Source organism: Bos grunniens, chromosome 16 (genome assembly GCF_055505025.1).
Source record: "Bos grunniens cultivar Pamir isolate PY7600 chromosome 16, Bosgru_T2T1.0, whole genome shotgun sequence".
Lineage (NCBI taxonomy): Eukaryota > Metazoa > Chordata > Mammalia > Artiodactyla > Bovidae > Bos > Bos grunniens.
This window is the reverse complement of record NC_141180.1, coordinates 26,248,412-26,271,349: the sequence shown is the minus strand read 5'-3', so window position 1 is coordinate 26,271,349 and position 22,938 is coordinate 26,248,412. Positions and strand designations below refer to the sequence as shown.

Below are 22,938 nucleotides of genomic sequence, written 5' to 3'. Positions count from 1 at the left end.
GTGGTCACACATTTGAATGTACTAAATACCACCGAATTGTACACTTTAAAATGGTGAATTTTATGTTGTGTGAACTGTGTGTGTGTGTGTGTGTGTATAGAGAGAGAGACAGAGAAAGTGAAGTCACTCAGTCATGTCTGACTTTTTGTGATCCCATGGACTGTAGCCTACCAGGCTCCTCTGTCCACGGAATTTTCCGGGCAAGAGTACTGGAGTGCATTGCCATTTCCTTCTCCAGGGGATGTTCCCAACCCAGGGATCAAACCCGGGTTTCCCACATTGCAGGCAGACGCTTTACCATCTGAGCCACCAGAGAAATCCTTAATATATATGTATGGTATATATCGGAGAAGGCACTGGCACCCCACTCCAGTACTTTTGCCTAGAAAATCCCATAGACGGAGGAGCCTGCTAGGCTGCAGTCCATGGGGTCGATAGAGTCGGACACGACTGAGCGATTTCACTTTCACTTTTCACTCTCATGCATTGGAGAAGGAAATGGCAACCCACTCCAGTGTTCTTGCCTGGAGAATCCCAGGGACGGGGGAGCCTGGTGGGCTGCCGTCTATGGGGTCGCACAGAGTCGGACACGACTGAAGCGACTTAGCAGCAGCATGGTATATATACATATGTATATGATCTGGGCCCCGGTAACTGTCCTGGTGTCCCCTGGCCATAATAGCAGCTTTGAGACCCCAGGAAGATGATAGGAGTGCCACCTCCTGCTGAAAGGTGTGTCCACCTGGCTGTGCTCTGGGACATCTGTGCAAGGGATCTAAGGAAAGGACTCTTACTCAAGCTCCCTAGGATGCCCCCACCACCATGGTAGAACACAATGCCAGGCCTGAGACCGCTCGCGGGTGCCTTGGGCTGATACAGCTTCACCGGGATCGTCCCAAACCGGAGGTCCTTGACCACCACATCTGGATGCTTCTTTAGTGGCAGCAGATCGTGAACAAAACGGACAAATTGGGGCATAGAGCAGATTCTCAGTTTCTCAAAAATCAGCCCCTGTTGGTGAGAGAAAAGGAAATGGGATGAGAAGCGTTTCAGAGTGTGCTGTGCCAGGGCTCTACCACCACAGTACCCTCTGCAGAGTGGCTGCAGACTGGACCACAAGCCTGCAAGTCCCCCACTATGCCTCCATCACTTGCAGAAAATCCATCCTCACTGAGACCCTCACTGCTCCAGTACCAGCACCTCTCAATCCTCTCTCTTCAGACACCCAGCCCCACAAACCAGGCTCTGGTCACCCTTCAAGGGACCCTAGAAAGGCTCCCACCTCAGCCTGCACATGTGGTCTTTTCCCAGGGAGGCCTTTCTGGACCATTCTGGTCATGATAGCCATCCTAAGCATCTGCTGCTATTTTAAAGAGTGGTAATTGCATAGTGGTTATGTTTTTTTAAAGGGATGGTGGGGCAGAGGGAGGTCTTATTTTTTAGAAATACCTAGAGAAATATTTTTAGATAAAAATAATATGATATCTGGGATCTACTTATAAGGAAATGGGAATGAAGGAAAACGTAAGGGCACAGATGAAGTAAGATTGGTTGGGAATCAATAATCATGAATAATATGAGTTGAATGTCTGAGGCTTCTTTATACTATTCTGTCTCCCATCTTTATTCTGTCTCCTGTCTTTATACTATTCTCTCTGGGTTATATCTGTAAGTTTGCATGATAAAAAATATAAACAAGTAATGTGGGCTCTCCCCCAGGCACTCTCTTTCTAGTGGTTCCTCATCCTTTCTGTACCAAGGGCATTTGGGCTTTTAGCAAAGTTTGTGGCCTTTTCACAGAATACATTTGAATATATAAAATAAATACATAGGATTATTACATTTTACTGAAATATAGTTATCAAAATACTAGAGTAAATGTATGCTGTAATAATATACCTTCAGTACTTCCTTATTAGCATACTAAATAGAAGATCTAGTGGCTGGTCTAATACTATCATAATTTCAAAAGAACAAGGTACACATGCGATTGTTTGCAATCTGCTATGCCTGTAATAGGCTCTGAGAATATCCGTGATTCCTCTTGCTGACAAAGTTGAGGGTTCTGCTGTCCCAATGGTGATTTGTTCCCTTCATGCATGATGGAAGGAAATACCACATTTGCATTAGATGTTAAGTGAAAATGGGGCAATTTTCACCCCATCCAAACTCATGGACTCTGCATTCTGTTACCCTTGGCGGTTCTAGGAACTCCAGGTTAAGAAACCCTACTATACTCTACTGTAGCCCTACTGTTTTACTCTCCTCACAGCACCTCCCACTTTGTCATTTGGTTTATTTGTAGCAAGTTTGCTTATTTATTGCTGACTCCCCACCTGGCACTGCCCTGAGTGTTCAGACTGCCTGCAAGTCACCTCTGTCTGGGGCTTTATTTCTCTCACTCATCACTAATCCTCAGAGCTGGAAAGGGAGAATGATACATAGCAGTTACACAACTTTGTAGGAAAAAAAAATCAAAAAATAGTAATAAGGCTAATATTTATGGATGGTTTACTCTGTGCTGGGCACATAAAGTCCACTCTGAGTAGATTAACTCATTACGTACCCACCAAGTGCTATGAAGCTGGGTCTCTTACTTTCCCTGATCCTGCAGATGAGGAAATTGAGTCACTGTATTTGGAAACCCAAAGTGTAGACTATGAGAGTCAAGGCCAGGAAAACCACAGGACTGAACCATCCCATCTCATACAAGCTGACCCTACAGGTAAGAAAATTGGCCCCTGAGTTCTCCTGCATCAAGGTTACATTGAGAACAAGTGCTTGCCATCACTTTTCATGAAGTAAGAGACTAAAATGTATCTTCTGTATTCAATCTCCATCAGCCCTCTGGAAAATCACAGCAAATACTAATTGGCAATATTTACACAATCCTTGCCATGATATACTTACAAGTATTTGATTAAATTATACAAACCAGCAACAATGAGCAGAATCTGACTATATTGCAGAAAGAGTTTTCCATCTCTCAAAAGCAATAAAGTATTTTTCTAAAAAGTCACATTCTGGAGTTGCACTCATCTCTACTCATTTACTCATCTGCTGCATCTCTTTATTTTGTGGTTGGCGGGTTCTAGGTAGCAGGTAGCCAACACAGGCCCCAAATTCAGAACAATTATCCCTGTCTTCACCACTCCACAGAATGGTGGATGTCATGGAGAAAATAAGACAGGAGGTGGGGTGGAATTTCTCTGTTATCTGAGGAAGTGAATCATTTTTGGAATGTTGTGGCTCTTAGCCCAGGCCAGCTTGAAAAACATCAGGAAGAGGTTAAGAACCATGTTATCCAATAGAAAATCTTCAGGTTTGGTAATACACCGTCAGCCTCCATAGCCATGATGTGACTGTTAGTTTAACTGAAAGCTACTGGTATGTTCTTTTTCTAGTTAATGTTGGTTGCTCAGTCATGTCTGACTCTTTGCGACCCTGTGAACTGTAGCCCGCCAGGCTTTTCTGTCCATGGGATTCTTCAGGCAAGAATGTTGGAATGGGTAGCCATTCCCTTCTCCAGGGGAGCTTCCTGACCCAAGGATTAAACCTGCAAGGGCAGGCAGATTCTTTACTGTCTAAATCACCAGGGCAGCCCTTTGTTTTCTTAATCTGCTCTTAATCATCTGGAAAGAAAGTGAAGTTGCTCAGTCATGCCCGACTCTTTGCAAACCCATGGACTGCAAAGGCCTGCCAGGCTCCTCCCATGGGATTTTCCAGGCGAGAGCACTGAAGTGAGTTGCCATTTCCTTCTCCAGGGGATCTTCCTGACCCAGGGATATTATTCTCTGGAGGAGGGGACAAACAAAACACAAAACTCACCCATGTTATCAAAAGCTGGAGGATGCAGTTGAGGACCCGCAGTCTCAGTGGATGGCTGATGGCAGCAGGGATATCTGTGGTGAGGAAGTGGTTGCTGAAGACCCATAGTCCGACACCCACGGAGGCCACACAAGCTATAGCAAGGAGCAGGAGGAAGAACGAGATCAACATCCTGCTGTTTCTACCATGGGAGAGGCCAAGAGGAGACTGTGCTCAGGACAGGACCATTTGATACAGCTGGGAGACAGCAGATGTGCTCCACTTATAAACCACCACCTGCACTCTCCACCTTCCCATATCTTGCAAGCATTGGTCCAGCCAGGTGAGTCACAAACTCAGGTGAGGGCCTGGTTTTAGGACAGGGCCCATACAGAGGACAAAGTGGCTTGTGCAACCTGACCCAGCTGGAAAGGAGAACTCCGAAGTCCAAGTTTGCATCTAGCACTGCTACTAGAAATGGCCTTAGCTAAATGACTGCAAGGAGATCAAACCAGTCAGTTCTAAAGGAAATCAGCTCTGAAGATTCATTGGAAGAACTGATGCTGAAGCTGAAGATCCAATACTTTGGCCACCTGATAGGAAGAGCCAACTCATTGGAAAAGACCCTGATGCTTGGAAAGACTGAAGGCAAAAAGAGAAGGGGCAGCAGAGGAGGAGACAGTTGGATGGCATCACTGACTCAATGGACATGAGTTCAAGCAAACTCTGAGAGATAGTGAAGAACAGCGGAGCCTAACATGCTGCAGTCCATGAGGCTGCAAAGAGTCGGATGCAACTTAGAGGCGGAACAATAACAAAGTGAATGTGGACATCATACACAGTGTTCCTTCCACTAACACTCTGACCTCTTCACCACCTCCTAATTCCACTCTGGTCGCGCTGACTAATCCTCAACCTCCCAGAGGCCCCAGGGCCTTGGAACTTACTATTCCGTGTGCAACATTCTTCCCTGAGACTTCAGCTGGCCTCAATCACTCCCCTACTGTGAGTCTCTGCTCAAATGTCACTTTCTGAGTGAGGCCAAACCTGGCCACCTTATTTAACATTGTAAGTCCCCACCAGTATTCCTATACCCACCCTGGCCCACCTGCATACTCTATTGCTTTGGCCTTTATCATTGTCTGGGATACCACATGCTTCACTTGTTCACATATTACCTTGAATGTAACCTCTGTGAGGACAGGAATTTTTGTTTTGTTCCTCGCTTTCTCCTCAAAAGCTAGATCAGGGTTTGGTACTTAGTGGGTGCTCAGCAATGTCTACTGAACGAAAGAATGAATGAACAGGCTTTGTCCTTTTCATCATAAAGCAGAGAAGAAAAAACTGAACTCACCTCTTTCCAGATTGGGTCAGAGATTGATATCAGCATTCAGAATCTTCCCTAACCACAGTCCCTCGTCCACTGTAATAATGATGATGTCTGCCATTTCTCCCACCTCCCCCACCCTCATGTCAGGGCAGTGGTTTTTAAACAAGGGGATTTTACCCCGCCCCCCTGGGCACATCTGGTCATGTCTAGAGGCATTTTTGGTTTTCCCCACTCCGTGGGGTGGGGACTGGCACTGGCATCTTGCAGGTGGACCCCAGAGATGTTGGGAAGCATTGTACAGTGCACAGAATGGTCCCCAGAACAAGGAATTTTCTGGTCCAATGTATCAATAGTATTGAGGTTGAAAAACCCTGAGTTAGTAAGACTTGGATTTGTATCCTGCTGAATGCCAGCATTCTGATCATGAGCAAGTTATACTCTCTGATCCCTCATTTTCAAATCTGTAAAATGGGAAGGATAATAATAGTACCCCCATGGAGTTGTTGGGTGAAACAAAGGCACTGTGTCTGTAAGCACCTAGCCTGAGCCTGGGTGTTTTGTTGTTCAGTGGCTAAGTCATGTCCCACTTTTTGTGACCCCAAGAACTGCAGCACTCCAGGCTTCCCTGTCCTTCACTATTTCCCAGGGTTTGCTCAAATCCATGTCCATTGAGTCAGGGATGCCATCCAACCATCTCATTCTCTGTCATCCCCTTCTCCTGGATGTGGGAACACTCAATACATTTCAGAGAGCAAGGCTGAGACAAGGTTTATAACAAAAGACAAAATAGGGCATTATATAATGATAAAGGGATCAATATAAAAAGAATATCATTCATTAACATATATGCACCTAATATAGCAAATAATTAAGCAAATATTTATAGACATAAAGGAAGAAACTGATAATAATATTATAAGATTAGGGGACTTTAACAGCCAACTTACATCAATGGACAGATCACCCAGACAGAAGATCAATAAGGAAGCAGTGAGACATAACTTGAAGTTGAAAGGAATGTCTACAGGACATTCCAACCAAAAACAGAACACACATTCTTTTCAAGTGCATATAGAGCATTTTCTAGAACAGATCACATACTAGGGGGAAAAAACCAAGACTCAACAAATTTAAGATGATAGAAATTACGTTAAGTATTTTTCTGAACACAATAGTATAAAACTGGAAATCAAATACAGGAAGAAAATGGGAAAATTGCAAACATGTGGAGACTAAACCATATGCTACTAAACAAATGTGATCTTAGAGAAAATGCTTTAAATTTTCACTGTTGAGCATGATGTTAGCTTTGTTATAAATAGCCTTTATTATGTTAAGGTATGTTCCAATTACACCAACTTTGTAGAGAGTTTTTATCATTAATGGATGATGAATTTTGTCAAATTTTTTTTCTATATCTATTGACATGATCATGTGATTTTTATTAATGTTATGTGGTGTGTCACACTGACTGATTTGCAAATCAGTCAAATTTGCAAATTTGCAAATCAGTCAATTTGCAAATCAAATCCTACTTGATCCTAATGCATAATTCTTTCAGTGCATTATTAAATTTGATTTGCTAACATTTTGTTGAGCAGTTTGCATCTATGCTTGTCAGGGATATTGGCCTATAAATTTTTGTGTGTGTATCTTTGGTTTTGGTATCTGGGTAATGCTGGCCTCATAGAATGAGTTTGGAAGCATTCACTCCCTTGATGTTAGCTCTTTATATATTGGTAAAGTTCACCCGTGAAGCTTTCTGGTCTTTGACTTTAGCTTATTGATAGTTTTTAAATTACTCATTCAGTTTTATTATTATTAACTGGTCTACTCAGATTTTTCTGTTTTTCCTGATTCAGTCTTGGAAGATGATATGTTTCTTCAAAATGGCCCAATTTGTAATCATATAATTGTTCTCAGTATTTTTTATGATTGTTTGCATTTCTGTGATATTGGTTGTAACTTCTCCTCTCACTTCTAATTTCATTCATTTCGGTCCTCTCTCTTTTGTTCTGGTACATCACCATTTCTTTTCTCTTGTTTCTATCTTTCTCCAAGCAATTCTCAACATCTGACATACTGCGTATTTCTACATATTCTCTTGCTATGTCTCATCCATGAAAGTAAAAGACACTTGCTCCTTGGAAGAAAAGTTATGACCAACCTAGATAGCATATTAAAAAGCAGAGACATTACTTTGCCAACAAACGTCTGTCTAGTCAAGGCTATGGTTTTTCCAGTAGTCGTGTATGGATGTGAGAGCTGGATTATAAAGAAAGCTGAGCACCGAAGAACTGATGCTTTTGAACTGTAGTGTTGGAGAAGACTCTTAAGAGTCCCTTGGACAGCAAGGAGATCCAACCAGTCCATTCTAAAGGAGATCAGTCCTAAATAGTCATAGAAGGACTGACGCTGAAGCTGAAACTCCAATACTTTGGCCACCTGATGCAAAGAGCTGACTCATTTGAAAAGACCCTGATGCTGGGAAAGATTGAAGGCGGGAGGAGAAGGGGATGACAGAGGATGAGATTTTTGGATGGCATCACCGACTCAATGGACATGAGTTTGAATAAACTCTGGGAGTTGGAGATGGACAGGGAGGCCTGGTGTGCTGCAGTCCATGGGGTCACAAAGAGTCGGACAAGACTGAGCGACTGAACTGAACTGATGTCTCATCAGAATTATCCAGTGACTTCCCTCCTCACCCTTAAGAAAAGCCAAACTAATCACAGTGGCTGAGAAAACTACCAGGAATGGTTTCTGTTACCCCACTGACCTCTTTTCATCCTATTTGTCTCCTCAGTCACTCTGCCAGTCACACTGGGCTCCCTGTTGCTCCTTGAAGGCATCAGGCTGCTTCCTGCCATAGAGCCTTAGTACTTTCTCTTCCCTCTGTTCATTAGGTTCATCTCACAGGTATCTGCATGGCTAACACTCTCATTTCTTTCAGAATTTATGATCAGACAGGTCTTCCTTAACTATCCTATTTGTAATTCCATCAATTCCCCTCTGCACCAGAACTCCTCATTCTCTTTTTACTGCCTAGCAAATATCACCTTTTATCATACCATGCATTTGTTTATCTCATTTACTCCATGAATACTGTAAGTTTCATGAAAACAGGGGTTTTTGACTCACTTAAAATCATTTAAAGTGTCTCAATAAACAGTGGTTGAATGAATGAACAGAAGGCTGAAAAATAGGAAATGCAAAGGCAAAGATGTAAGGGATTTCAAGAAAATATTAAAATTCTAATTTGGCCTGGTTCCTTCTGAGATGCCTGATTGCATTGCTACAGTATTGTGGATACAGTGGTGTGGCATTTCCTGCCTTAGATGCTAACTCAATGGTGACTTTGCTAAAGGGAAGGAACCATTACATTTTGCATGGAGGTAGTGACTAACTTTCCCTCTCTCTACCAGATAATGTTGTTTTGAGCCTTCACTGCCACCAAAGGATCACTTCCAGATTTCTCAGCTGGGCAACCCATGGATTCTTTGACAACCCTTGGGATTCTACTCCTACAGAGTTATGCATTTCCTAACTGCTGTTCATTGTCACATAACAGGCATTTGGAGGCAGAGGAAAGGGAAGTCAAAGTTTCAGTTAATGACCTCTGTTGCTTTGGTGTGTAGGAGGCAAAATCATCTGTTGAGAGAGGGTTGAGCTAGGATAGAGATGATGAAATATGAACCATCACTGATGAGTCTGGGAAAGATGGCTGATAACAGAAAAGAGAGTGGTTGAGCAGGATAAATGTGTTTGGGAAAAACACAGTATTTAAGATGTTTGAAGTAGGTTTTAGAAAAATGCATCATTTGTGGTTTAAAATTTAAATGATTAACAAAATACATTTTAAAATTTCAGCCTCACCAATATCTTTAAAAATGTATATGTAGTACATATATAGGACTTCCCTGGTGGCTCAGATGGTAAAGCGTCTGTCTACAATGTGGGAGACCCAGGTTCGATCCCTGGGTCAGGAAGATCCCCTGGAGAAGGAAATGGCAATCCACTCCAGTACTATTGCCTGGAAAATCCCATGGAATATTACTCAGTCATAAAAAAGAATGAATTTGAGTCAATTCTAGTGAGGTGGATGAACCTAGAGCCTACTATACAGAGTGAAGTAAGTCAGAATAAGAAAAACAAATATAGTATGTTAATGCATTTATATGGAATCTAGAAAAATTATATTGATGAACCTATTTGCAAGGAAGGAATGGAGACACAGTTGTAGAGAATGGACTAGTGGACGGAGAGAGGGAGGGAGAGAGTGGGATGAATGGAGAAAGTAGCATCAGCACACATACACTATCGTGTGTAAAATGGATAGCTGGTAAGAAGTTGCTGTATAACAAAGGGAGCCCAATCTGGTGCTCTGTGATGGCCAAGAGTGGTAGGATCGGGGGGAGGGGACAGAGGCTCAGGAGGGAGGTGATATATGTATAATTATGGCTGATGCATGTTGTTGGATGGCAGAAACCAACAGAACATTGTAAAAATTAAAAAACAAAAAACGTATGTTAAATATTGATATATATTTTTTTCATACCAAAATACTTTAATGGGAATATCCAATCCTCGCAAAGGTAAGGAAGCAAGAATATGTACATAAAGCTGTTAACCTTTCAGAACACAATTCAGCTATATGTATCACAAGACTTAAAAATGCTTTATACCTTGAATATTAGTAGTAACTATTAGGTTGATGCAAAAGTACTTGTGATTTTGCAGTGTTGAAATTTGCCATTTGCTATTGGAATATATTCTTAAATAAATGTGGTTATGTTATACATCTTTTTAATGCACACTTCTCATTTTATGTTCTTTTGTTAATGACTTATTACTCGCTATTTATTTTAAATTTATTTGAGACTATAGAAAAAATGTTAGATAAAAAGCAAATTCCAGTGATTTTTTTTTTTTAATTCGAGTTCAAAATGGGTTATAAAGTAGCAGAGACAACTCACAATATCAACAATGCATTTGGCCCACGAACTGCTAATGAACACACAATGTAGCGGTGGTTCAAAAAGTTTTGCAAAGGAGACAAGGGCCTTGAAGAAGAGGAGCATATTGACCGGTCATTGGAAGCTGAAAACAACCAATTGAAAGGATCACTGAAGCTGATCCTCTTAGAACTACAGGAGAAGCTGCTGAAAAACTCAGTGTCAACCATTCCATGGTCATTCAGCATTTGAAGCAAACTGAAAAGGTGATAGAGCTCGATAACTGGGTGCCTCACGATCTGACCGAAAGTCAAAAAAACTGTCATTTTGAAGTGTCATCTTATCTTATTCTACGCAATAACAGCAAACCATTTCTTGATCGAATTGTGATGTGTGATGAAAATTGAATTTTATACGACAACTGATGATGACCAAGATCAGTGGTTGAACCAAGAAGAAGCTCCAAGGCATTTGCCAAAACCAAACTTACATCAAAAAAAGATCATGGTCACTGCTTGGTGGTCTGCTGCCCATCTGATCCACTACAGCTTTCGGAATCCAAGTGAAACCATTGCATCTGAGAAGTATGCTCAGCAAATCAATGAGATGAACCGAAAACTGCAACGCGTGCAGCTGGCATTGGTCAACAGAAAGGGCCAAATTCTCCATGATAACACCCAACTGCACATTGCACAACAAATGCTTCAAAAGTTAAACAAATTGAGCTACAAAGTTTTGCCTCATCTGTCATATTCACTCAACCTATTGCCAACTGACTACCACTTCTTCAAGCATCTTGACAACTTCTTGCAGTGAAAATACTTTACAACCAGCAGGATGCAGAAAATGTTTTTCAGGAGTCTGTTGAATCTTGAAACATGGATTTTCATACTACAGGAATATATAAACTTATTTATTTTTGGCAAAAATCTGTTGATTGTAATGGTTCCTATTTTGATTAATAAAGATGTGTGTGAGTCTAGTTATAATGATTTAAAATTCATGGTTCAAAGCTGTAATTACTTTTTCATCAACCTAATAAATATGCTCTGGGTCCTTTGGCCCAGTAATTTCACATATTAAAAATATACATTAAGGAAATATTGCAAAGTACTAAAGAAAATTGCCTTATATATCAAGACAATCACTGTAGCACTTTTATAGCATTAAAATATCGGAAAACAACATAAGTATACAGCAACAGATATATAATTAAAAGGATAGGAACTATGATGCACACTTTTAAAATTATATCTAAAAGAACCACAAAAATGATTATACTGTAATATGAAAGAATAAAAGTAGAGTGAGAACAAACTATTCTAAAACACAATCATAACTTACAAAAAGGAAACAATACAGCATTAAACACAGTTATATATTAGAGAAGAGGTGAGAAGATTCTCTCTTATTCATATGACAACTAGAGAACAAACTTCAGGGCTATAACAAATTTAATGTAATCTGGGCAATTTGTTCAGTTCAATAAGCAAATATTGAGACCTAATAAATGCCAGGCAGTACCCTAGGTTCTATTGTGTATAAATGGCAGTTTGTGGCACTACAGAAGAATTTCAAAAGGAAAACATGTGTTTCAAACATGAGACATTTGAGTCTTGACAAGAAAGGAAGGAAAAAAGGAGAGAGAGAGGCAGAGAGGGAAGGAAAAGGGAAAAGTAGAAAGTAGAAGTATTTTATTGAGCTATCCCAGAGTTACAATATAGTTCTGCACTTCCTCAAAAATGCCATCATCCAAAGAAACAAAGAATATACAGTGGAGGAAAGACAGTCTCTTCAATAAGTAGTTTTAAGAAAACTGGACAGCCACAGGCAAAAAAGAAAGAAAGAAACTAGATCACTACCTCACACCATACACAGAAATCAACTCAAAATGGATTAAAGGCTTGAATGTAAGAACCAAAACTACAAAACTCCTAGAAGAACACATAGGCTGCATGCTCTTTGACGTCAGTCTTAGCAATATCTTTCTAAATACATCTCCTCAAGCAAGGGAAACAAAAGCAAAATTAAACAAATGGGGCTACACTAAACTAAAAAGCTTCTGCACAACAAAATGAAAAGACAACCTACCAAACATAAAAAGATATTCACAAACTATATATCTAATAAGGGATTAATATCCAAAATACATAAAGAACTCATACAACTCAGCAACTAAAGAGCAAACATTATCCAAAGGGTTGAGGACCTGAATAGGCATTTTTCCAAAGAAGACATACAGTTGACCAACAAGCACATGAAAAGGCATTTAACATCACTAGCTATCAGAGAAATACAAATCAAAACCGCAGTGAGATACCAACTCACCCATATTAGAATGGCTGTTATCAAAAAGACAAGCTATAACAAGTGTTTGTGATGATGTGAAGATAAGGGAACCCTTGTACACTGTTGATAGGAATGTAAATTTATGCAGCCACTATGGGAAAGTGTGGAGGTTCCTCAAAAAATTAAGAATAGAACTACTGTATGATCCAGTTACACCCCAAACAAGGTATTTATTCAAGAATATGAAAACACCAGGTGGCACTAATGCCTGCCAATGCAAGAGACAAAATAGACACAGGTTCAGTTTCTGGGTTGGGAAGATTCCCCTGAAAGAAGGCATGGCAACCCACTTCAGTATTCTTACCTGGAGAATCTCATGGACCGAAGGGTCTGGTGGACTATGCTCCATAGGATGGCAAAGAGTCAGACACAACTGCAGCAACTTAGCACACAGGATGAAAACACCAGTTTGAAAAGATACATGCATGTACCCTTATGTTCATCACATTATGTATGATTGTTGAGATATGAAAATAACTGGACTTCCCATCAGTGAATGAACAGATGAAGAAATATATGTGTATCTACTCAATCATTTAGTTGTATCCTACACTTTGTGACCCAATGGACTATAGCCCACCAGTCCTCTGTTCATGGAATTTTCCAGGTGAGAATACTGGAGTGGGTTACCATTTCCTACTCCTGGGGATCTTTCCAACCCAGGAATCGAACCCATGTCTCCTGCATTGCAGGCACTGGCATACAGATTCTTTTTCACTAGCGTCACCAGAGAAAAACTGCAAGATATCATTGTTTTTATGGCTGAGTAGTAGTTCATTGTGTGTGTGTGTATATATATATATAAGCATGTATGAAGTCATATATATAAACACACACACAATGGAATACTACTCAGCCATAAAAACAATGAAAGCTTACCACTTGCAACAACATGAATGGACCTTGAGAGAATTATGCTAAGTGAAATAAATCTGATGCACAAAGACATATAATGTCACTCATATGTATAATATGATATAAAAATGAATAAAAATAATAAAAATAAATGGACAAACCAAACCAAACAAAAAGAAATGCATAAATATAGAGATTAGAGTAGTGGTTACCAGAGGTAAAGGGAGGATGTGGAGGGTGAAATGGGTAAGGAGGTCAACTATATGGTGATAGACGGAAATTATACTGTATCGTTCAGTTCAGTTCAGTCGCTCAGTCATGTCCGACTCTTTGCGACCCCATGAATCGCAGCACGCCAGCCCTCCCTGTCCATCACCAACTCCCGGAGTTCACTCAAACTCACGTCCATCGAGTCGGTGATGCCATCCAGCCATCTCATCCTCTGTCATCCCCTTCTCCTCCTGCCCTCAATCCCTCCCAGCATCAGGGTCTTTTCCAATGAGTCAACTCTTCGCATGAGGTGGCCAAAGTACTGGAGTTTCAGCTTTAGCATCAGTCCTTCCAAAGAACACCCAGGGCTGATCTCCTTCAGAATGGACTGGTTGGATCTCCTTGCAGTCCAAGGGACTCTCAAGAGTCTTCTCCAACCCCACAGTTCAAAAGCATCAATACTGTATACAGAAGTAGAAATATAATAGTGCTATACTGTATACAGAGGTAGAAACATTAATGTTCAATATATGAAACATATAATGTTACATAAATCAGTATTACCTGAATAAAAAATAAATTTTAAAAATAATTCTTAAAATGCCATCATCACCTGCAGTCCTGAAATCATTCCCCAAATAAATGTCATCAGTGATATACTAGTTCTAGACACCATTTCTCCAATGATATTTGTTTCAAATCTACAGATAGGTTTCCATTCACATGATTGTTTAAGGATAGGGAAGTAACACTAGCACTCAAAAATAAAATCGGAAAAATAAAAACATAAAAAATAAATTGACCCAATTTGGAGAAAAATATGGAAATCCCCCAAAATCAACCCACCTTATTGATCAAAAATGTTCATAATTATTCAAAACTAACTCAATATACTCAAAAATAATGATTAACACATTTAAATTGATATTTATGGTCACATAATTTTCATTTTATGTCACTTATTATTAATACTAAATAATTGCTGTTGTTGTTGTTCAGTCTCCAAGTCATGTCCAACCCTTTACGACCCCATGGACTGCAGCACACCAGGCTTGCCCATCCTTTACTATCTCCTGGAGTTTGCTCAAACTCATGTCCATTAAATCGGTGATGCCATCCAACCATCTCATTCTCTGTTCATTCTCTGTTGCCCCCTTCTCCTCCTGCCCTCAATCTTTCTCAGCATCAGGGTCTTTTCCAATGGGTTAGCAATTCACCTCAGGTGACCAAACTATTGGAGCTTCAGCTTCAGCATCAGTCCTTCCAATGGACATTCAGGGTTGATTTTCTTTTAGTATTGCTAGTTTGACCTCCCTGCTGTCCAAGGGACTCTCAAGAGTCTTCTTCTGCACTACAATTCAAAAGGATCAATTCTTCAGCACTCAGCCTTCTTTATGGTCCAATTCACACATCTGTACATGACTACTGGACAAACCATAGCTTTGACTATACAAACCTTTGCTGGCAAAGTGATGTCTTTTTATTTTAAATACGTTGTCTAGGTTTGTCATAGCTTTTCTTTCAAAAAGCAAGCGTCTTTTAATTTCATGGCTGCAGTCACCATCTGAAATGATTTTGGAGCCCATAAAATCTGTCATTGTTTCTACTTTTCCCCCTTCTATTTGCATGAAATGATGGGACTGGATGCCATGATCTTAAGTTTTTGAATGCTGGATGTTAAACCAGATTTTCCCCTCTCCTCTTTCATCCTCATTAAGAGGTTCTTTAGTTCCTCTTCACTTTCTATCATTAGAGTGGTATCATCTGTGTATCTGAGGTTGTTGATATTTCTCCCAGCAATCTTGATTCCAGCTTGTGATTCATCCAGACTGGCATTTCCTATAATGTACTCTGCATATAAGGTAAATAAACAGGGTGACAATATATGTCACCAGATGTACTCTTTCCCCAATTTTGAACCAGTTCATTGTTCCATTTTTTGACCTGCATACAAGTTTGCAGATGTTGGCAATTTGATCTCTGGTTCCTCTACCTTTTCTAAATCCAGCTTGTATGTGTAGAAGTTCTCATTTCACATACTGTTGAAGCCTAGGTTGAAGGATTTTGAGCATTACCTTACTAGCATAAGAAATGAGCACAACTGTCCAAGAGTTTGAACATTCTTTGGCATTGCCCTTCTTTGGGAATGAAAATGGACCTTTTCCAGTCCTATGGCCACTGCTGAGCTTTTCAAACTTGCTGGCATATTGAGTGCAGCACTTTAACAGCATCCTCTTTTAGGATTTGAAATAGCGCAGCTGGAATTCCATCACCTCCACTAGCTTTGTTTGTAGTGATGCTTCCTAAGTCCCACTTGACCTTGCACTCCAGGATGTCTGGCTCTAGGTGAGTGATCACACCATCATGGTTATCTGGGTCATTAAGACCTTTTTTGTATAGTTCTTCTGGGTATTCTTGCCACCTCTTCTTAATCTCTTCTGCTTCTGTTAGGTCCTTGCCATTTCTATCCTTTATTGTGCTCATCATTCCATGGAATGTTCCCTTGGTATCTCCATTTTTTTGAAGAGATCTCTATTCTTTCCCATTCTATTGTTCTCCTCTGTTTCTCTGCACTGTTCACTTAAGAAGGATTTCTTGTTTCTCCCTGCTGTTCTTTGAATTCTGCATAACACTTGGGCATATCTTTCCCTTTCTCCTTTGATTTTCACTTCTCTCATCTTCTCAGCTATTTGAAAGGCCTCCTCAGACAATCACTTTGCCTTCTTACATTTCTTTCTTTGGGATGGTTTAGGTCATCACCTCCTGTACAGTATTATGAACCTCTGTCCATAGTTCTTCAGGCATTCTTGTCTATCAGATCTAATCCCTTGAATCTATTTGTCACTTCCACTGTAAAACTGTAAGGGATTTAATTTAGATCATACCTGAATAGTCTAATGGTTTTCCCTACTTTCTTCAACTTAATTCTGAATTTTACAATAAGGAGCTCACGATCTGAGCCACAGTCAGCCCCAGGTCTTATTTTTGCTGACTGTATAGAGCATCTCCATCTTCGGCTGCAAAGAACATAATCAATCTGATTTCAGGGTTGACTATCTGGGGATATCCATAGGTAAAGTTTCTCTTGTGTTGTTGGAAGATGGTATTTGCTATGACCAGTGTGTTCTCTTGGCAAAACTCTGTCAGCCTTTGCCCTGCTTCATTTTGCACTCCAAAGCCAAACTTGCCTGTTTCTCCAGGTATCTCTTGACTTCCTATTTTTGCATTCCAGTCTCCTATGATGAAAAGGACATCATTTTTTGGTGTTAGTTCTAGAAGGTCTTGTAGGTCTTCATAGAACCATTCAACTTCAGCAAAATTAATAAGTAATAATATATTATTAATATATTACATACTAATTTAATCTTAAACTTTCATATTATTTTTTATTTTGTCTTCACAACATAAGGTTGATATTATTACTGCATTTTAGAATTGAGGAAGCTGAAGTTCAAAGAGGCTACATAATTTAAATAAGGCCAAATGTCCAGAAAATTTTAAAACATTTTAAACGTATAGAAAAGGGAGATCTTGGCAACTCTCTAGCCATGCTCTGTGCTTCAGCACAGTGCCTTCCCAGACTGAAGCTCCTAGAACAGCTTCAGTAGCAGCACAAAGTAGGCCCTCATTTAATATTACTGATTATTATTAATCAGGCTTCCCTAGTGGCTCAGTGGTAAAGAATCCACCTGCCAGTACAGGAAACACAAGTTAGATCCTTGGGTTGGGGAGATCCCCTGCAGAAGGAAATGGCAAACTGGTCCAGTATTCTTGCCTGGGAAATCCCATGGAAGAGAGCCTGGCAGGCTACAGTCCATGGGGTCACAAAAGAGTTAGACACGACTTAGCAACTAAACAACAGCAAACATTAATTGCCATGTAATTCAAAAATGATGAACTTAAAGTCTGATACCTAAGCAAAGCTGAATTACATTTCAAAGGCAAAGCAATACATCCTGAAAAAATTAATGTATTTTAATTTAATTAAAATCTCAAGTTTATTTTAACCCTACTTAGCCAACTTTAGTTCCTTATCTTTAGACACCAATTTAAAAGCAACACAGGACCTTTCTCTTTTCAAAAAACAGAAAATAAGATTATTATCTGTAGTCTCAGAAAGTTTGTGCCTTTCAGATACATATTTCAGTACTTCTGGTTTTCTGATCTAGGCTCGGTAACAATTACTACAAACTTCTGTTTTTGAAGACAGTATTGTATTTTGGTTTTCTTGGAAAACACCACTGGTTACACACTGTTATCACAATGAGGCAGCCCCAAGAGGAAGTGGACAAGTTTTATTAGGACCCTCCTCTTCATCATAAAAGGTTTAGAAAGGTTTGGAAACCCTAGTGGTCAAAAATAAAACTAGCCACTTAAGAAACCTAAACTTCGCTTTCAAAGCAGTGAAATAAAAGGTCATCAAAATAAAATGAAGAATCAAATTCTGAAAATAGCAAAATGGTTAAATAGTATTCTTCTGTCGAAACTTTCATTTAATGAGGATTTTATTCCTCAACTCAGAACTGACATCTCCACTAGGGTGGGGTCAAGTAACTATCTTTTTAAATCAATCATCCTGAAGGAGCTTTCTTACCCTGACCTCAGAAATGTATAAAAGAAAGAGTTCTAAGTTTAAAGTCAGCTGTAAGTTCTATTTATTTTCCTGACACTTGACCAGCTGTGTAAAAAAGAGAAAAGAACAGGTTCCTTCCTGATTCTCAGAGATATAGTGACTCTCAGATGTGGTAACATAGATGGAACTGCTTTATAAAGAACAAAGCCCAGAATAAGAGGGTCTTAAACGCTTTTCTTCCCAGGGTACATTTGCCAATGTCTAGAGACACTTTTGATTGTCACAACTGGGGGCACAGGTGCTACTTGGCATCTAGCAGGTCAAGACCAAATATACTGTTAAACATCTGACAGTGTACAGGACAGTAACTTATACAGGCTTCCCTTTATATACATGGGTGGATTCAGCTGGTAAAGAATCTGCCTGCAATGTGGGAGACCTGGGTTCAATCCCTGGGTTGGGAAGATCTCCTGGAGAAGGGAAAGGCTACCCACTCCAGTATTCTGGCCTAGAGAATTCCATGGGGCTGCAAAGAGTTGGACATGACTGAGTGAGATAGTTGGATGGCATCACCGATGTGATGGAGTTAAGAGTAGGCTCTGGGAGTTGGTGATGGACAGGGAAGCCTGGCGTGCTGCAGTCCATGGGGTCGCAAAGAGTCGGACATGACTGAGCAAATGAAATGCCTGACTGTACATATATACAAAGGAATACTACTCAGCCATAAAAAGGAAAAAAAAAACTGGGTCACTTGTAGAGATGTGTATGGACCTAGAAACTGTCACACAGAGTCAAGTCAGTCAGAAAAAGAAAAACAAATATATGTTAACGCATACATGTGGAATCTAGAAAAAATGGTATAGATGACCTTATTTGCAAAACAGAAATAGAGACACAGATATAGAGAACAAACATGAGTACCAAGAGGGGGAAAGGTGGGAGGATGACTTGGAAGATTGGGACTGACCTACTTACACTTTTGATACTATGTATAAAATAGATCAGTAATGAGAACATACTGCATAGTTCAGGGAACTCAGTGCTCTCTGGTGACCTAAACGGGAAAGAAATCCAAAAAGAGAATATATGTATGTGTATAACTGACTCACCTTGCTGTACAGTAGAAACTAACCCAACATTGTAAAAATTAATTAAAAAAAAAAAAAAAAAGAATTATCCAGCCCCAATGTCGGTAGTCACAAGATGGATGATATCTGCTCCAGACAAATGTCAGCTATCCAGAGCTTCCCCAACCAATGCCTCAGACCCAGGAAATCTTCTAGGTGTGCCGTATGACTGTGACCCTGAAACAAAGCTTCTCATATCCAGATTTTCTCACTCAGCAAGAGGGAAGAAGCAAAGCAGGCTTCCCTTTCTGTCCTAGGGCACAGCCCCAGGGTGAGGACGTGCAGAGGGCTGAGGGAAGGTCTGAGAAACCTTTTTTAGTCTCAAGGTTCCCAATATTCACATTTCCTAGCCGCTTTCATGGAAAGGCAAGTGGTCATGCTCTCCAACTGGATGGAACACACAGTTCTAAACAGTAAACACCCACCTGCTTGCCATTAAGAACAATACAGTTATCTAATAGATTTATATGTCTCTTACTTAATGAATAAAAATCTATGCTGTCACCATCTAGAAGTGTTGAATCTAGTGGATGAGATGACACAAATAACCAATGAAGCATCCGAGGCAATTTTGTCCTTTCAAATTTACATGTGGTATCCTGGGGTTAGTAGGATATAGACATGGATCAGAAGGAACAGAAAGGTCTTCAGGGTGGCAAGAGTAGCTGTGACACATAATTTTATGTGTCAACTTGATTGGGCCACAGGATGCCCAAGACAGCTGCGCAAACATTTTTTGGATGTTTCTATGAGGGTGTGATTTGAATGAGATTAACATGTGAAATGGTAGACTAAGTAAAGCAGACTGCCCTCCACAATGTTGGTTGGCCCCATTCAATCAGTTGAAGACCTGAATAAAACAAAAAGGTTACCCTTCCATCAATAGAGGGAATTCCCTCTGCTTGATCACCATTTACAGTGATCGTGACCTTTCAAAAACAGGTTAGATGATTTAATGAGGGAGGAGGTTTGTTTTCAGAAGTCTATAGCCCTCAGTGGAATTCCCTGGTAACTCAGCTGATAAAGAATCTGCCTGCAATGCAGGAGGTCCCATTAGATTCCTGGGGTGGGAAGATCTGCTGGAGAAGGGATAGGCTACCCACTCCCATATTCTTGGGCTTCCCCAATGGCTCAGCTGGTAAAGAATCTGCCTACAATGTGGGAGACCTGGGTTTGATCCCTGGGTTGGAAAGGTCCCCTGAAGAAGGGAAAGGCTACCCACTCCAGTATTCTGGCCTGGAGAATTCCATGGACTATACAATCCACTGAGTCTCAAAGAGTCGGACATGACTGAGCAACTTTCACATAGCCCTCAGCATATCCCCAGAGCATGGGGGAAATATAGAGTTCAAGAAATCTATATTTTTCAGATAAAAAAATGAGCAAGCAGACACAGGAGAAAGCTTTTGTTTCTCTGGAGGTCTCTTTCCCCAGTCTAGCCTGAGAATGGCAAAGGCAGCTATGAGAGGGGAAGGGAGAAAGAGACAAAATAGATGGATTGACCTTCTTTCTCTTCCCTCTCCCTTTGTATCCATCCCCCATCTTTGCTAGCAGAGAGCTATCATGTCTATTAGGGCTGCAGGGCCTGGAAAACAGGAGAAACACCCTTCCTTCTTAGCCATATGTGGCAAATAGGGCCCACAGCACTGGAAGATTAACCATGGGCCAATGCCTATGAAAGAAGACACAAGGAGACTCTGGGAAGTAGAATCCAGAAACTGCAAAACAATCAGTAGAGCTTTATATCTATCCATTAGAAGACATTTAACACGTTTGTATACACAGGCCCTTTGCCAGACTATGACAAAAATCTTGTCACCCAGTGGCCTGGCTGCTACAATTTCCTGCCCAAGTGGGATGAGCTACTGAGAGCTCTGGATGTCAAGTCAAGAGACTGAGGGTTAATCTCAACATGGCCACTTATTAGTGTGTATACCTGAACAACTTATTTTGCTTTTCTAGGCCTCAGTTTTGCCATTTGCAGAATCGAAGCATTATGGTACTTTTACAGAACTGTTATGAGATATAAATATGTGTCAGTGCCATGGAACAAGTACTAGACAAATCTCAGGTATATAGTATCCTATAAATGTTATTTTACTTCCTTCTCTTTTGGTATGGGCTCCAGTTGGTCCTCCATGGCACCAATTGAATATGAAATTGAATATGCAATTGAATATGAAATTTTTTTCATATTCCATTATAGATGTGTTCTAACCATTTCCTGTCCCTGAATTCCTGTCCTGAATCCCAGGTCCTGGATCTCGTAGATGTCTCCTCACCTCTTCTGGAAGTCTTAATGGCTCTAGGCTTACCTCTAAAATCCCTGCTCCTCCCCTTTTCTGATTACTTGTACCCCTATTCTGCTTATATAGAGTATAATCATATCACACCCATGGACATTCTTCTAATCCAACTTTCTGTTCTGAAAAGTAACTGTCATTGCTGATGTTATGGGAGTCTAATGAAGGTAGGAACTAGGACATTTGATCTCCAGCAGTCTCTCCTGATTCCAGAGGGAAGGGACCTGAGTGATGCTCTGACTGTGGATGTTCTTCCTGAGGCTTTGCCTGGTAACAGGCACAGCTCACACAAGGAATCCTTGGTAAATCACAATCTCAGTGTTAATTTCTCTAGGACTAGAAAATAACCCCAAGACCTGCCTTTTGGAAGTCCCAGGGTCCCTATGCTCCTTTATATACTTATCAGATGTTTGGTCATTTCATAAATGCTAATGATTAGCTGGTCTTATGGGATTCTCCCACCTTTAGCAGCTCCTATAATTTGAGAACAAGGATTCCTATAGGTAAATCACAATACGTTATTATTTCTTGTTTGTCAGTTTCTAACAGTAGGAATTGGGGTTCAATTCATTCATTCATCTTCCTAACAAAACAATAGCACAAATAATGCATAGTGCAAAAACCAACATCAAATACCTGACATACTACGTATTTCCCAAACACTTCGTTCTGCTCAACCACTCGGTTTTCTCTCCTCAGCCATGTTTCCCAATCTCTTCAATGACAGTTTATATTTAATAATCTCTACCCTACTTTCATCCTTTCACAGCAGATGGTTTTGCCTCCTACACACCAAGAGGCCATTAATTTAAAACTCCAACTTCCCTTTCCTCTACATCCTTATGTAATATGACAATGAACAGCAGTCAGGAAATTCATAGTTCTGCAGAAGTAGAGTCCCATAGGTTGGTCATATGGAAAAGCCCTGGTGGTGGTGAAAGTTCAAAACAACATTATCTGGGAGAGAGAGAAAGTTAGTCATTACCACCCCTTAAAGTGAAATATTTCCTTCCCTTTAGTAAAGTCAGCACTGAGCTAGTGTCTAAGGAAGGAGATGCCTCATTGCTGTATCCACAATACCGTAGCAATGCAAACAGGGATCTCAGAAGTCACCAAGCCAAATTAGTTTTAGCATTTTCTTAAAATCCCTTACATCTTTACATTTCCAGACTTTCATTCATTCATTTGACCACTATTTGTTGAGACTTTCTACATGATTTTAAGAGAATCAAAAATTCCTGTTCTCATGAAGCTTACAGTTTTCATGGAATAAAAGAGTTAAATAAATAAACGCATGGTATGTTAAAAGGTGATGTTTGCTAGACAGTAAAAGGGGAATAGGGAGGGGGTGCAAAAGGGTGGGGAGGGGAGTTGATGGGATTACAATAGATAGTTAAGGAAGAGCTGTGTGATCATGAGAATAAGTCCT

At 40.3% G+C, this 22,938-nt stretch overlaps 1 protein-coding gene across 10 annotated transcripts in view; it reads right to left on the bottom strand.

Annotated features, from left to right (window-relative positions):
* The window catches only part of AADACL3 (arylacetamide deacetylase like 3), a 155,403-nt gene that overhangs the window by 5,718 nt on the left and 126,747 nt on the right, over nt 1-22,938 (bottom strand). For 7 of the 10 annotated variants that reach the window (XM_086343751.1, XM_086343747.1, XM_086343749.1 and 4 more), the window contains 2 exons: nt 3,829-3,962; nt 795-1,011 (listed from right to left, as the gene is read on the bottom strand). In XM_086343751.1, the coding sequence (XP_086199877.1) occupies nt 795-1,011; nt 3,829-3,962 (351 nt within the window). Of the gene's footprint in view, nt 1-794; nt 1,012-3,828; nt 4,107-22,938 lie in introns of those variants that run through there. The other 3 variants (XM_086343741.1, XM_086343742.1, XM_086343750.1) reach the window with 2 other exon arrangements.